At 35.2% G+C, this 16057-nt stretch overlaps 1 protein-coding gene across 20 annotated transcripts in view; it reads left to right on the plus strand.

Moving 5' to 3' along the window:
* Positions 1-831: 831 nt before the first annotated feature.
* Positions 832-16057, plus strand: part of plekhg4 (pleckstrin homology domain containing, family G (with RhoGef domain) member 4) — a 119357-nt gene continuing 104131 nt past the window's right edge. For 4 of the 20 annotated variants that reach the window (XM_073908651.1, XM_073908653.1, XM_073908662.1 and 1 more), the window contains exons 1-3: positions 832-929; positions 3183-3246; positions 13032-13140. Coding sequence is in view for 5 of the 20 variants with exons in the window: in XM_073908642.1 (XP_073764743.1) it covers positions 874-929; positions 3183-3246 (120 nt within the window). In the remaining 15 variants the exon portion in view is untranslated. Of the gene's footprint in view, positions 930-3112; positions 3247-12967; positions 13141-16057 lie in introns of those variants that run through there. The other 16 variants (XM_073908647.1, XM_073908652.1, XM_073908660.1 and 13 more) reach the window with 7 other exon arrangements.

The following is a 16057-nucleotide window of genomic DNA, read 5'->3' on the forward strand; positions in this document are numbered from 1 at the left end:
AAAGCTGAATGAACAGCCAACTTATCCAGCATATGTTTTACTCAGCAGATGCCTTTTTAGCTGCAACCCATCACTGGGAAACACCCATACATTCTAATTCACATACATACGCTATGGACAATTTAGCTTACCCAATTCACCTATAGCACATGTCTTTGGACTTGTGGGGGAAACCGGAGCACCTGGAGGAAACCCTTGCCAACACAGGGAGAACATGCAAACTTCACACAGAAATGCCAACTGACTCAGCCAAGGCTTGAACCAGCGACCTTCTTGCTGTGAAGCAACATCTCTACCAACTGCGCCACCCCATACGAAGATAAACATGTGGTCATTTTTGTTCAGTGATATTTCCTGAACCAACAAATGTGATTTCTATCAAATACTAATAAGACCTAATTATATAAGAATGAATTTACCGTACACCTATTTATAACATAATAGAAATGATGGTGGAAACATTTTAAAAAACACTAATGTTTAGAAAAAAATTGTACATTCGACACATTTATCTCACTGTCATTTTAACAGATTTATTACAGTTTTTAAACGTGTGATTTTATCAATATTTAATCAATACTAAAAACATTCTCAATTGTTATTGGTGCTGTATTTAAAATGATAAAATAAACATAACCCTATTGTTGGAAATTAATAATAAGATAAAACCTTGTCGATCAAAACATCATATAAATTATTCCGCTAAATAATATAGGTCGCCGTCATACTTGGCGCATTAATATAACTACAACGGCTCGGTGAGGATCATCCAATAGAAATGTAGAGTAGAGAGTCGTATTTGTATATTTAATGATAAACATGTAACGTGTTAAACAAACTAGACGGTTTAATCAGTCATTAGCAATGTAGCGTATGACTACGGAAGCTGGGCTTGTTTTGGATTTCAGCTCTTTCCTGTGTGGACTAAGGTAACTTCACAGTTATGGTTTTATCATGCAGTCTTAATTAAAAGTTCTAGTAAGTTTTGGTGCAAAGAAATAACCAGTATCGAGTTGTAGCCAATGGTATTAGCATAATCTACATATTTTGGCTGAACACATTTAATTCAAATCGTAAAAGTATGTTTTACAAACACGTGAAACTTACCTGATGCTTTGTTCTGTAACGTTAGGTGTAACGTTAAACTCAGTCCGAACCGCGAACGAGTCCTTAACGTTACTTTCATACTGTGTGTTAACTTAGGTTTAACGTTAAATCGATGCCTTTTGGCAAACGTCTGAAGACTGCTGGTCAATAAACGTTGTATTTTGACCAAATGAAGATTCATTTTGTTCAAAGAAATAATTCGGTAACGTTAGGTGTATACTAGTTACAACTATAATCTACGTGCAGGGGCGCAACTGCACATTTACTGATGGGTATGCGAGTTAAAGTTTTGCGCCCCCCCCCCCCCCCCATATTAATTTCCTCAACAACATGTCGAAGTTCTGAACGCAACTGAAATAGTATGAAGAAGTAAAAGTATAATTACATTAAGCATGTTAAGTCACAAAGAATTACATCTCATCCCTACCCAAATTTCTTCTTAATTCCATTTTCCTCACCAAATGATTATAGCACCTCGACATGTCTTGTTTTTGTTCTTTTTGTACATTTGTCAAAACAAAATGATAAATATGGAAGTCGTAAAGGACAAAAGAACTTAAAAATGCAATAACTTCTCACATGCATATGTGAGAGGTGTAAGGACTATCTTCACATGAACAATTGACTGAAACTGCAATCACACCTTTCACAAAGTGAAATAAAAAAGACAAACTGCCTGAAATGTTTTATTTGATCAAAATGTTATTGGCAAACTTTTTGGGAACTAAATTGAACTAGTTTTAAGCAGAAAAAGTTACCAAAAGGCCTGATGTATCAATATGATACATAATTATTTATAAAAAAATACAAAACACAAATACAAAAAAACATGTATATGATATAAAAATGGATCTTGATGGGATTAATAAACATGACAGTTCCAAAAAATGTGAATATTCTGACTATTTGCTTGTGTCAGTTTTAACAGGGTTAAGAATCTAATTAGGTATCCAAAATTTATATAGGGGAATTTTTTAATCCAAGTATTATTTTCTATTTTGTCTAAAATATATTCAGTAGGCCCACATGGAGTCTGCGTGCGCAGACATCTGCAGTTTTCTACAGATTTTTAGCCCATCATTGAGTCTATCTAATTACTTTTGTAAATTTGTGTACATTTATAATTACTCAGTATTTAAATTCATTTTACTAATATTATTGTGATATAATAATAGTAATATTAAAATGTTCATATGATTTATTAACAATACAGTTGGTAAAGTAGTATTTTCTGCCTGTAATTCTCAGCAGAAATAGCAAAAAATGTTTGCAGATTCTGTCTGGCCCTAATATTTAGGTATGTAGCCTACTTTTATACATACATTTTGTGTGATCACTCTTATTTTTGCAAAATAATTAATTAATAATAATAAAGAGAATTTTTCAGATTACTCCAGATATACCTTTTGAGCTCAACTGTAAGTATGATTTGACAGTTTATTTTGATAAAACTTTTACATGAACTTTACACATGGATGTTTGACTGCATGTTATTGTTTTAAATGATTTAGAATTAAAATGTGTGTGCCAACATATGCAATTCATACCTATAAACCCTCTCGTTTTTGCCATATTAATTCTACCATATTTTACCATTCTATCCGCTGTCTTCCGTGTGTGTTTTTTCCAACACAATCTCACGGCAATTCGTAACTTTTTCATTTAGTGGCTGATTCGTACGAATTCGTATGATCTAGTTCGTACATTTTAGTACGATTTGCTCATCCCCCAATGACGGTTGGGTTTAGGGGTGGGGTTAGGTGCCACGCCTCCTTTTTAAAATCGTACAATTTCTTACGACTGAACTCGTACGAATTCGCCACTAAACTGCCAAAACGTAAAATACTTACGTTTTCTCGTGAGATCAGGCTGGTTTTTTCCTGTATTTCTCCAGCATTTGTGATGTTTCTATGAAAAGTTAAAGTAGGAGCTAAACAGCTGAATTCAAATGTGATGCAAGAACTGTTTAAGAGAATTAAGCTTTCACGTTATTTTTTATTGACAGCACGTTGAAATTAATGTAAAAACGGCTGCATTCACATCCTTTCCAGTTGAGTGATGGACGCGCTCCATAGTGATAAAGACGGCTTCTATACACGGGATTTGAAGATGAATGACAGCGGATACTTTAAGATTCAGGTGTGTAAATAGACAATAATATGTAAACATGTTTTATTTGAAATACAAGTTATATTATCTTAAATTAGCAAAAACAAAACAAATGTTTTCATTGCATTCTTAAAATCAGACTCTCACCTCTGTTATCAAACAAAACAGAGGATCAAAATAAATTCATTTGTTGCTCTTTAGTAATGAGCTAACGTTAGTAACTGTAATCCATATTTAAATGCAGTGAATAAAAATGTTATCTTTTGAAGCTGACAATCCATAAATTTACTACTATCAAAAGTGTTTACCATAAAGTTAACTTTACACCAGCTCATCATGGCTTTAGCCTATAGAAATATAGTATTTTTCGCATACTATACAGGACGCAAATATGCGATTTCGGGCGCAGTTCAGGTGTGGCCGTGCGTCACTGTCCCCCTGCCTGGACAAAACCTCCTCGTCTGCATTTATGTTAAATAAAAGCCCATGCATGCAGTGATTGAGTGGCGATAATGAATAATTAATGATATGGCTGCCCGTCGCTCCCAAAAAACATTAGAAGTTGATTAAACGTATGGTAATAATAGTGTGGGTTAAGCTTACCAATTCCTTATTATCCAATTTGTCATGGCAGTTTTCATTTTAAGGCATTGTTTGTTCTCTTTTTGTTTTCTATTTCGCGCTTCACGTCTCTTTACTCTTCTCTCCATTTTGAACATGTGACTGTAACCGAGCAATGGATCAATCAAATGGTCAACGAAGAGGGATGGGTGGTATATTTTTTTTATTCAATAAAATACAATTGTTTATTTATATAAAATGCAGGATAAACATTTTTAACCAAAAATATGTATTTATTTTGTTTAATATGTATAATAATATGTATAATTTCAAAAATAGTTTTGGCACAATGGCGCCACCCCCATGTGTGGTGCCCCTATGGGCGCATATACTGCATACCCCCTTTTTGCGCCACTGTCTACGTGTTTGTTTGACCTGAAAATATCTTTATCGTTAGTTAGTTTAGTAATAACATTAACCTAACTGTAAATGTGGCTGAAGTGAAGCTCCTAGAGTTCGGCTCCTATAAAGGTGTGAAAAATTGCCCATGAAGAATGATATTGTGGTGGCAGGAATGTGACACAATAGCCTCATTTTAGGTTATTATGAAGCTACAGTTTCTATAAAACCACGTGAAATGTGTCTGATAGGACACAGTGTAATTGGAGCTCTTTAGGGCAAGAACACAGGCTCAACCAGGAGCCATATTTCACAGGCCACAGAGACCAGTTAGAGGTGGATTAACTTTCTAAATTGTTTCCATTTGTTGGCAGTGTCTATCCTCCTCCCCATATAATGACGATGTCAATGGCCAGATTCAGTTGCTCTCTAAGACACTGTAGTTGCTGCACACCAGGTTTTTTCTTGTTATATGCAGCAAAATATTTACTGTGTTTAAACTGCTGCACATGCTTTTTTTAAATACAGTCATTCATTCATGAGCACAAATACGACTTAAATCACTCCCACACTTTTTCACATGCATTTACTTGTTTCTTGTGGAAAATAATTTAAAAAAAGATTTTTTATAGTAGGCCTTAGGCATGGGTTGGTATATGTTTTTGATGGTATGATAACCTTGAATACGAATTACCATGGTTTAACGGTATCACAATATTTAAGTTACTGCTCTAAAATAAGTTTTTTTAAATGTCTCTGTAAAAAACATTTTCCCTGTCACAATCAACTGGCGATCTAACCTTCATAGATCACTGGAGAACATTTACATGGACTACAATCCTGCCTCCAAATGGACTACAAGTCCTGTCAGGCACCACACACACACCTGTTCCAAGCCTCCTTTGATGAGACAGCTGAAGCTGCTCATGGACTGATTATACTCAGATATATACAGCTCACTCTGACATCCTCATTGCTGAGTCTTGTTTATTTGTCAAGTTAAATTACAACGTGGTTTTCTTGCCTTGCCTTGTTTGTTTGTTTTTTTATGTTGTCTGCTGCCTGCCTGTACTGACCATCCACCTGTTATTTGACCAAGACTCTGGATTCCCTGTATGCATCCGTTTGCTCTTAATTGAGATCATTGCCTGCCTGACCAATCTCTTTATAATAAATCCTGCATTTCGATCCGCACTCTGTTGTCAGCATCTCCCTTGTGACATTTTCCGTTTAACACAGTATATTTTATTTTAGGAAACATTTATAATGTTTTAGACCAGTAAGCAAAAAAGGCTAAATAGTTTTTAAAAAATCATTAACTTCTGCTTTCTTCATTAGTTTCAAAAACACAGATATTTTAAAACACATAAAATAACATAAAAACAATCCTACAGATACCTTAGGAACAGAATAATGGATAATTTTTAGTGGTTTTAAAACTTTTGACCTTTTCAAAACCATGGTAAACTTTAAAAGCGTTTATCTTCTAATGCCTAGTAGGCTTTATCACAAATATATTTTTAATGATGAGCATTAAAAAAAATTTAACTTTGTTAATTTTATCACCTGTTTTAAGCCTGAAATTGCTTAAACTCTTCACATTTTTACTTTACATTTTTCAGTAACTGTGGGAAAGCTGGCAGACACCAAGTGATTTTGTGGTGGAAGATAATTCTGGAGGGTGTACCAATTTTCATATTACCTTGAACTTCATGGCTCAACTGATGAAATTAACCTGCCAAGCAGGTTAACTAGTTGACAGGGACCAGTATAAATCACATTCTAATGAAAGGGTGTGTGCATGCACTCATGTATGTGAGAGAGTATACAGAACAAATTATATTTCCACAGTCCTTTGAAGCTGTTCAGTCATTTTTGACTTGTAAAGCATTTTATCTTTTACAAAAATTGTTTAATTGATTGGAAACTTGATAACAGTTTTGCCACTTGCCATGTAAACATGTATTATCCTGAAAAATATTTTCACACCTGTATAGTTGACAGACAAAAATAACCACACTGTTATTCTGTACTGTGCCAAAAAAACATATAATGCATTTTTCATAACAAAACACCTAAAATAAACAACAAAAACTACTACGACATAAAAAAGACCAAACTGAAGCTCTGTAGCATTCAAGGTTCACAACAATTTTAGTTGTAAATGTAATATTTTAGGCCCTAGCTCAAATATTGTGGAATGATTATAAATGTATTATAACTACTGCATAAATATTAAGTCTGAAATGTATAGTTGATTCGTTTAATTGACTGCTATGTGTATTTTTGGCTTTGTTTGATCGATGAAAAACATCTGCAGTATCAGTGCTACAATAATATTGTGTGTGTGTGTGTGTGTCATGCATGCGTAGCTAAAATTAAATTTGCAGTCAGTCTCATAGTTTCTGAGCACATTTGATTATATTGGCAGCCTGCAGATGGTGTGTTCCTGGTGCCCGTTGAAGTGATCAAAGCAGCAGTGGTGTGTGGAGCTCACAGTAGCTGCCATCCCTTGTGCAGAAGTCCAAGAACGAAGCTATTCTTTCAGGGCTTAATTGTGGGGCTGTCCAGAGCAGATTAGAGGGCAGTGTTCATATAGCTCTCTCCTTATTGGCTGGGTGAATATTGCTCCCTGGGGTGGAAAACCTGCTCACATTCTTAACAGACACTTTGCATTGTCACTGTGCAGCAGATCATCCGATATCTGGCTGATCTGTCAGTGGGACCTCCGAAACCCAGAGCAGGAATTTTCCATGTCAGGCCGGAGCATAAACTGATTAGAGCTCCATAGGTTCTATGAACAGGCCCCTTCTGGGTAATCACAGATATAATCATCCTTGTTTCTCCCGAATTGCTTGGTAAATCACGTACGTGCTTTTATTTATTGCGCACACACCAAAGCAGATGATCTAAGATGAGGTTTTGCCACCCTCTCTCTCCTATTGGCAAGGCTTTTATGTCGTCTGTGCCAAAACATTCATGATCAATCGATATGTCAGTCTTGTACAAATGTGTGAAAAGAAAATGATTCTCAAAACAAAGTAGAGCTATTATAATATATGTTCTGTGCTTTTAAAAAGTACAGCCTGTGGCCGTTTTTGCCCTGACTCCTCCGTGTAGATAATCACTGCTTATGAATTTGTTTTCCAGCATGTGTGTACTTGCTGGATAGGAGTATCTTTTCTTGATTGCATAACTGTTTGCTCATCCCCAACCCTTCACAACTGTAAAGATTGAACACATGTTTGATTTAAGAGAAAAGCTTTAAGTGTGTGTGTTTATTCTTGTTTATAGAGTGTCCTGGGCAAAAAAGACTGTTTCTATCTATCTATCTTTTAACTGTTTCTATCTATCTATCTATCTATCTATCTATCTATCTATCTATCTATCTATCTATCTATCTATCTATCTATCTGTCTGTCTGTCTGTCTGTCTGTCTGTCTGTCTGTCTGTCTGTCTGTCTGTCTGTCTGTCTGTCTGTCTGTCTGTCTGTCTGTCTGTCTGTCTGTCTGTCTGTCTGTCTGTCTGTCTGTCTGTCTATCTATCAACTGTATCTATCTATCTATCTATCTGTCTGTCTGTCTGTCTGTCTGTCTGTCTGTCTGTCTATCTATCAACTGTATCTGTCTGTCTGTCTGTCTATCTATCTATCTATCTATCTATCTATCTATCTATCTATCTATCTATCTATCTATCTATCTATCTATCGGATGTATGCTAGTCTATATGGATTCCTATTATTTGTATAGGAACAGATTCTCAGTTGTTTATGTATCATGAGGCAGTAATGAGTGTGCGGGGTTAAATAAGTTCTGTAGAAAATATCTTTTCAAATGTATCTGTGTATTAAATCAGATGAAGGAGGGAATTGGCATTTCCAAGAGAACACTGGATTAGATAAGTAAATTGTCAGATGAGAAGGAGCAGTGTGTTACAGATTGAGCTGATGATGAGGTGAATTATTAGATTTGTTGTTTGGCATATGACTAGGCATTTTGAACAAAGTGGATGGTTCTAACTTCAATGAAGAGTGAATGTGAAGGTTGTTACAGTTTTTTTTCTTTGTTTTAGAATTGTTTATATCATGGTCAAATGACTTTGGATGGTATAGTATAGCTATAAATAATGGTTCTTACCATTGGTGTTTATCAGTCATATGTCCTTCAGAATGTTCCAAGCTGAACCACATTGTCTGGAACATTTAGACTTGTTACACAATGGTCCATAAACACTGTTGTAACACATTTAATTTGATGTTAGCTCTGCTTTATGGCTGTAAGGTTGTAGTCAGCCAGAATGCATGCACCAAAACTATTTAAAGAAGGGATTTATGTTTACAGCTTTCAAAAGTGTCTGATTTCATAATCATAACTGAAACAACTGTGTTGAAAACTCTAGAGTAACATTCCAGTGACAAAAACAGTAAAATGTTGTCGTCAATGTCTTTATATTTTTTGATCTTGTGTGTATCAGACAAAATTGGTGCTATAGGAGTATCGGTGCAATAATTGTCAGCACCTTACCTAAGTTAATAAATTAAGGGTGTAGCATTCATGTGATGGTCAGAATCAGCTTTACAAAAAAAAATAAAATAAAAAAAAATAAAAATGGTTAAAAAAAGTTACTAACAATGCAATTTGGAAACATTGCTTATGTGTTGTTGCACTGTGCATAACCTTGGCAAGCATGTGCATCTTCCTGTGCTTGTAAACTCATAAACAAACACTTGCAATTGGTTCATGGAATTGGCCAGATCAATGAGTACCGATCGAGTTGTGAAATATGATTATCGGCAGATATTGATATCTGGCCGATCGATCGGAGCATCTCTAGTGCACAAGTGACACCATGATGTAAAGATCGAACAGGCAGTTTTGAGAATTTAAATTCTGAACTGAGAAATGTACCAAAGTGACTGAGAGAAACTGTAATAGAGCCTGCAAATTTGTTGTAATTGATGCCGATCTTTCATATGCATTCAAACTGAGATGCTGTCAGAATTTTACCATACAAAGATGAATCTGACTGCAGCTTAAAAAGCCTTTGTTGCTTTCAAAAATCATTTAGAGTGACATTGTGATGCAGTTTTTCAAACAGGCTCTGTGTTTAATTTGACTTCAAACATCAGACGGGGTTTTCGGAACATCACCACAAATATATAGCAGACGGTGAAGTGAAGGTTAGGGGTGTAAATGTTTAAAATGTCATAGTCTTCAATGAAAGAGGTCTTTTTCACCACTTGAGAAGCATTGACTTTTGCATCTTGAGACTTTCTTTTCTCTGTCTTGTGTTGGTTATTATAAGCTTTTTAAATTATATTTGTGAAACTTGTGATGAGGATCTCTGAAAAACACTAAAGCCTTTAGCCATGTTTGGAGACCCCAGACAGGAAGCTCGCTTGCAGCTAAATCATAACAGTGAATCTCTCATGATGTAAAGACCACATTCTGATGAGTGTTCTGGGTGTTGAAGCGAGGAGAAAAGCAGGACACACTCGTGCCATCTGAGACCCCCTGTCTAAGTTCAGACAGGCCAATTGTCAGCACCATCTGCCATGATGAGCGTCCTGAGTATTCTCATGTTTTACAGACTGAGATGCTGAGTAGATTTAATGTGTGTTATGTCTTCTCCAGACCAGCTTGTGCCATTTCTCTTTAGTAGTTTAAGCCCGGTTGAAAGAATAAGCATATTTATGTTCCAAAGTTGTTGTTTTTTACTGAAGGATAATATTCAGGATGTATTTCATTTATAATACGTGACAGTAAATGGTTTTACATTTGCATTAAAAGTTTTAATACATATAAATGCTGCTCTATTGAAACTTTATTTATAATATGCAGGAAACATCTGTCACCTTCTTTAAACGAATATTAAACAGCACAATGTTCATCAACATTGATGATAACAATGTATATGGATGCTTCCGTAATTTTTGACATACACTGCCCAGCAAGCATTTTTTGTTTTTAGAAGATGTCTAATAGACGTCAAAACAGTCGTCTTGGCTAAAACAAGGCTAAGTTTGGGCTGTCAGTGAAAATCTAATAGACGTCTATAAATAGGCCAAAACTAGACTAGTCATCAAATAAACAGAAATGAATGACTACACCTAAAGTCTGTCTAATCTGTCTATTTGATGACTAGTCTAGTTTTGGGCATGGGCCAGTATAAGATTTTGGCGGTATGATGATAATGATAAGGATAAAAATATGGTGTTGCGGTATTATGGTTACCGCTCTAAAATATGTTATTTTTAAATGTCTGGGTAAAAAACAAAAACATTTTTCCCTTTTGAACAGTGTATTTTATTTTAAAAACATTGATTTATTCCAATCCAAATATTTTGGAACAGTAAACATAGGCTAAATAATTTAAATGAGTCATTGACTTCTGCTGTCTTCATTTGTTTCAAAAACACAGATTTCTTTACAATTTAAAATGGAATCTTTGGATATTTTTTTCTGCTGAAGATACTGTGTTTTAAAAAAAAAAGTAAAAAAAAATCGTACACACATTAGGAACAGTATAGCAGAACATTTTGACTGTTTTGAAACCTTGACTTTTCTAAACCGCGGTATACTTTAAAAGCGGTTAGCATCTAATACCGAGCGATAAGTGCATGGCTTTTTCATAAAACTGAACTCCTACTAATGTGTGAAGTTCTTCCATTGACCCTTGGATAAAAGTATCTGCTAAATAAATAAATGTAACTGCGTACTGGCGCTTTATACATGGACAAATCCCCAAATGAATTTTTGATTACAGTTTTTCTCAGTCGCTTTGGTGCGTTTCTCACAACACTATTTACATTTGCACAACAGTTAATGCATTTCTCAAAACAATTTGTACAAACTGCAAAACCTATTGATAACCTGGCAAAGTGTGTCACTTACTCAAAATGGAGAGTTCATGTCAATAAAAGTGTCAATGTCATCAAGATGAAAAGTCCTGACACCATTGCTTATGTACAAGATAGTCAAAGCTTTGTCATGTTTTCATTATGACAGTTTACTCTGTTTTTTCCAATGCAAAAAAGTCCGATTTTGATGACAGTTCCTGAAAATGCTCAAGACAACACTATATACTATTTGCACAGCCATTTGAAAACTATAGTAAAGTTAGAAATCACTGCATTTAGTGAGGTATCAAGACACTGAATATGTATGTTTCACATTTTTACTGCATTTGCTCTTTGCAATTCTAATTTATTCACAGCATTGTACATCCGTATTTACCACAAACATAAACTTCATTTGGGTAGAGCTGTGCACAACTGTATACAACATTGCAGTACATATTGGAACTGAACCTACAACATACACAGCGTGTAAAATAAATCATTCATGAAATTGTTCAATTTAGAACACATTTTCAGAAAAATGTTTTTTTTTTTTTTTTTTTTATAAATTTAGCTAGACAGATTTTAACAGCTAGTCCAACAGTTTTGTATGTAATGACTTAAGTAATTAAATAATTTTTTTTAATAAAATTAAATAAATTTTATATGGAATGACTAGTCAGCATTCAGAAGTTTAGTTAATTTTGACTAACATGACATAAGCAAATGATAATGTTATGATTACAGCAGAGAAATGTATGAAAGCAATTGATGCATGTCCAAAAGCATTTGCAATTTGTTGGAAGGAATGAGAAACTGCTACTATGATGTGCAAAAATGACTAATTGTTTTGAGAAATGCATGAACTGTTGTGCAAATGTAAATCGTGTTGTGAGAAATGCACCAAAAGTGACTGAGAAAAACTGTAACAACAGGCCAGGAGCTTAATGCATGCACTTCAGTAAAGCGGTTAAAAAAGCGCCTGCGTTGATATTTCCTCCCTGTATTCTGTTCCAGTGACCTTTAACAGAAGCATTTCATTGACATGTCAGTCTTTAAGCAAGCTTTAACAAATCTGAGAAAAAAACTCTTTGTTTTTGGCTCTTTACGTCTGTAACACATCCACACCTCTCATGGACACTTTCTGTTGACATAAAGAGGCGGGTCAACCTGCTCTGCCAGAATTCAAACACTTTCCATCCGTTTTGTGATCCATCAATGCTGTTTACATCATCAGCCAAAGAGAGATCTATTTTTGAACTGTCTCTGTTTGTAATGGCCGGGGTTGTTTCTCTGACATGATGTAGACTCAACATGATAGATGCACTGGAAAAACATTTCAGGAAGTGGATTTGGAAAAATTGATATTTTCTCAAAGTCATTTTTCAAAACGCATCCAAGATTTAAAATTCAGTCTTAAATAACACTCCCTGTTCTTTACATTTTCCTTCATTACCGTTTATTTTCATTTGGCACGGTTTCCGTCCTGCAGCCTAGTGTATTTCTCAGCTGTGTAAGAGCAAGTGTACTTTAGGGTTGTTTTGTTAGGGGTTGTATATGAAGATGCCTTGTGCCTGTGAACAATTCCAAAAACCACAACCTGTGTGCCGTAATTTGAGCATGAATATGTTCCCCTGGTTTCAGTGCAAGTTTTTTTGGCCTGGCTGTGGCTGTGTGTGTGTGTGTGTGTGTGGGGGTGGTTGTGTAAGGCAGTAATTTCCATGTATGTTTGTGAGGTAATTCTGAACTTAACGTTGAAGTCTTTGCTATTCATACTTTTAGATAGGAGAGTTTCACATGCTCCAACAGGCAGATTTGGTAATAAGTTTGTGGAAAGGGGTGAGTAAAAGACTTTACACTCCCCTAGAGATAAAGAGAGAGAGAGTGGGAGGTTTTAGAGAAGGGGGAGGAGTTTTCTTCGGCTGAGTTAGCACAGTGACAGACAGTCTCAGTGTGTGTGTGTGTGTGTATGAGTGTCTCACAGAGTGTTTTATTTTTCCCTCTCACATGCTGCCAGTTTTACCATAGAGGGTCTTCTCTGAGACTGTCTGTCTGGTCTGCGTGATCCTGTAGGACTGAAGACTTTGGATTAGTAGACACAGCTGCTGTAGCAGGATCTTCTGAGGGTAAGTGACTCTCATATTGAACGTTTTGCCTGTCTCTCTCCACCTGTCTCTGGAATTTAGCTTGTCCACTCACTCAGCCTGCAGTCACAGCTCTCCATGCCCGAGCAAGTCATCCTGACAGTTTCCTTCCTCCTCTTTTCTTCTGCATGCCTTCACTGGATTCATCCTTCCCAAGTTATACTGTAAATCGTGTGAACGTTTTAATAAAAAGAAAATACATTTGATTGTATAAAGAAATATATAGGAGATGAGTATTTGTAGATATTGTAATTCCTTTCCATTTTTGTTTCACACTATTTATTTCTCCAGTTTAAAGTTAATTGTCAATACGATTGTTTTGCCAACTTTCATTTAAAATTCACTACAGATTAATTGCTTATTATACTTTTACTCATGGATCAGTGCTTCTCATTTTTCTCCCCTGTGAGGCCCAATGTCAACAACTATATTTAGAGGTTTATTTACTTTTTTCAGTTGTTCATAAATTTATTGAATAAAGTATCTAAAAATAGTTTAATCCATTCCTGCCTGATCAAAAACTTTATAGGGTATAACTAAAAATATACAGTTGAAGTCAGAATTATTAGCCCCCCTCAATTATTAGCCCCCCTGTTTACATAATAGTTTTAATAACTCATTTATAATAACTGATTTATTTTATCTTTGCCATGATGACAGTACATAATATTTTACTAGATATTCAAGACACTTCCATACAGCATCACGTGACATTTAAAGCCTGAACTAGGTAAATTAGGTTAACTAGGCAGGTTAGGGTTATTAGGCAAGTTATTCTATAACAATGGTTTGTTCTGTAGACTATCAAAAAATATATAGCTTAATGGGGCTAATAATATTGACCTTAAAATGTTTTTTTTAATTAAAAACTGCTTTTATTCTAGTCAAAATAAAACAAATGAGGCTTTCTTCAGAAGAAAAAACATTATCAGACATACTGTGAAAATTTCCCTGCTCTGTTAAACATCATGTGGGAAATATTTTAAAAAAAGAAAAAATTCAAAGAGGGACTAATATTTCTGTCTTTAACTGTATGTTTAATAATTGTTAAATGTATTAATTATTAATTTATGGAGTTTTTATTAATTTATTTATACGTTTTATAATCTTATTATTTGTATGTATTATTATTATTAATTTACGAAACTAGACAAAAACAGTTGTGAGGGCTATGGTAATGTAGGAATTGTCAGTTATGCTAGTGAGCTCTAGTGCATTAACATGAACGAAATATGTTAACTAAATATGCTTGTTACTGTATTTTTGAAAGTTTTATATTATGTAAGTTTCTCCAATTAAAATTTTCATGGTCAAATATGTTTTATTATATTATTTTGAATAATTTTGTTGTACTATCGGCAGTGATTCAAAATATCCATGGACTTTAATCATGATCCAAACACTGTAGATAAAACTGCAGACATGCTGAACGAAAATATAAGTTTACAGTCTTCTAGTTAGAGCTGCAGGAATATAGCTTTTTTATATTACATATTTATATAATTTTAGATCATTTTTAATCATCTTGGTAAGATTTGCAGAAACACCCCCTCGCTTTGCCCTGTTGGAAGTTTTGAACCCCCAATCGAGTTGGCTTCAACTACCTGGTTAAAGAACACTGCTGTTTTGCTCTTATTGTTACCTAAAGCATTTATTGTTTTAGATTTTTAACTTGAACCATCTATATACTATAAAATGATTGTTAGGTATTATTATAAAGTTATGTTTGAGTCCATCCAGAGAGTGATAGGTGCTGTTAGTACTGTGCTGGAATGTGTGTGTGTGTGGACAGATGCCTGCACTGCTCAGTATTTTTGTTTTAAATAGCCCTGTTAAGACTTTGTGTGCCGTGACTGCATTGAGTTCACACACCATTAACCTCACACACATAAAGAAGACCGTTCCTACATCAGCTAGGTCAATGAGGAGTCCAGATGAATGGCTGTTGAACTTTTGGACGTGGCAGGATGAATGTGACTTTGTTGATTTAATAGTGCTTCAGCCCAGTCCAACCGCCAAGCGTTTTTGTAATTTACACTGGCTTTGCAGTCATGAAAGGAAGACTGAGTTGAACAAACACTTCACTTCTGGATACTCACCGTCATCTGTCTGCAATGGAGTACAGCTGATACCCAGTGTAGGATGTCGTAATAAACGCATGCCCCGTACTGTCTTTAATCTCGCAACAATAGGCCCGATCAGACAAACATGAAGAGCTCTCTTTAGTGACTGAGCTCCGTTGGGTTTCTGTGTATTTGTGTGTGTTTGAATGCTGATACAATAACCCTAATATGAGAACACATCATTTAAAGGGTTAATTGGTGGTAAAGTTTTTTTTACTCTGAATTATGTTTGAGACCCTTTTGTGAACTCTGTTGTAGTGTGTACAGTGCGGTGCCGTCACGGCTGGATACTTCTATGCACTACAGCTGGACGCGAAGGTAAAATGTCTGACCTAAAGGGCACTGAAAGTGTGGGAAACATCCCCCCTCTGCCTCTCTGTCCGGCAGACTTCTTTTCAACACTCCAAAATGAGAAATTAATCTTATGTGCTGCAATGAAAATATTTTAGAAAGATATGCTTTATTTTGTTGAGTTTAGTCTATATAATATCAGCTCAATTTTGACACTCTGTTTTTGATGTAGGGTTTCTTGGTGGCTTAAGAATAACAATGAGTGCCAGACACAAAAATTGATTGTTGGATCCAATGTAATGTGTTATTGTGGGCAACAAACAAAACTAATTCTGGGATGCTATGCAATGTCCAGACAGGAAACTAGCATTTATTATTTTGCCCCTCTGTATTAGACATGGGCTGATATAAGATTTGTATGATAATCTTGGACAAAAATATCACGGTTTCACGGTATTGTGAACACTGCTCTAAAATATGTCTCG

The sequence above is a fragment of the Danio rerio genome, chromosome 7 (genome assembly GCF_049306965.1).
Source record: "Danio rerio strain Tuebingen ecotype United States chromosome 7, GRCz12tu, whole genome shotgun sequence".
NCBI lineage: Eukaryota > Metazoa > Chordata > Actinopteri > Cypriniformes > Danionidae > Danio > Danio rerio.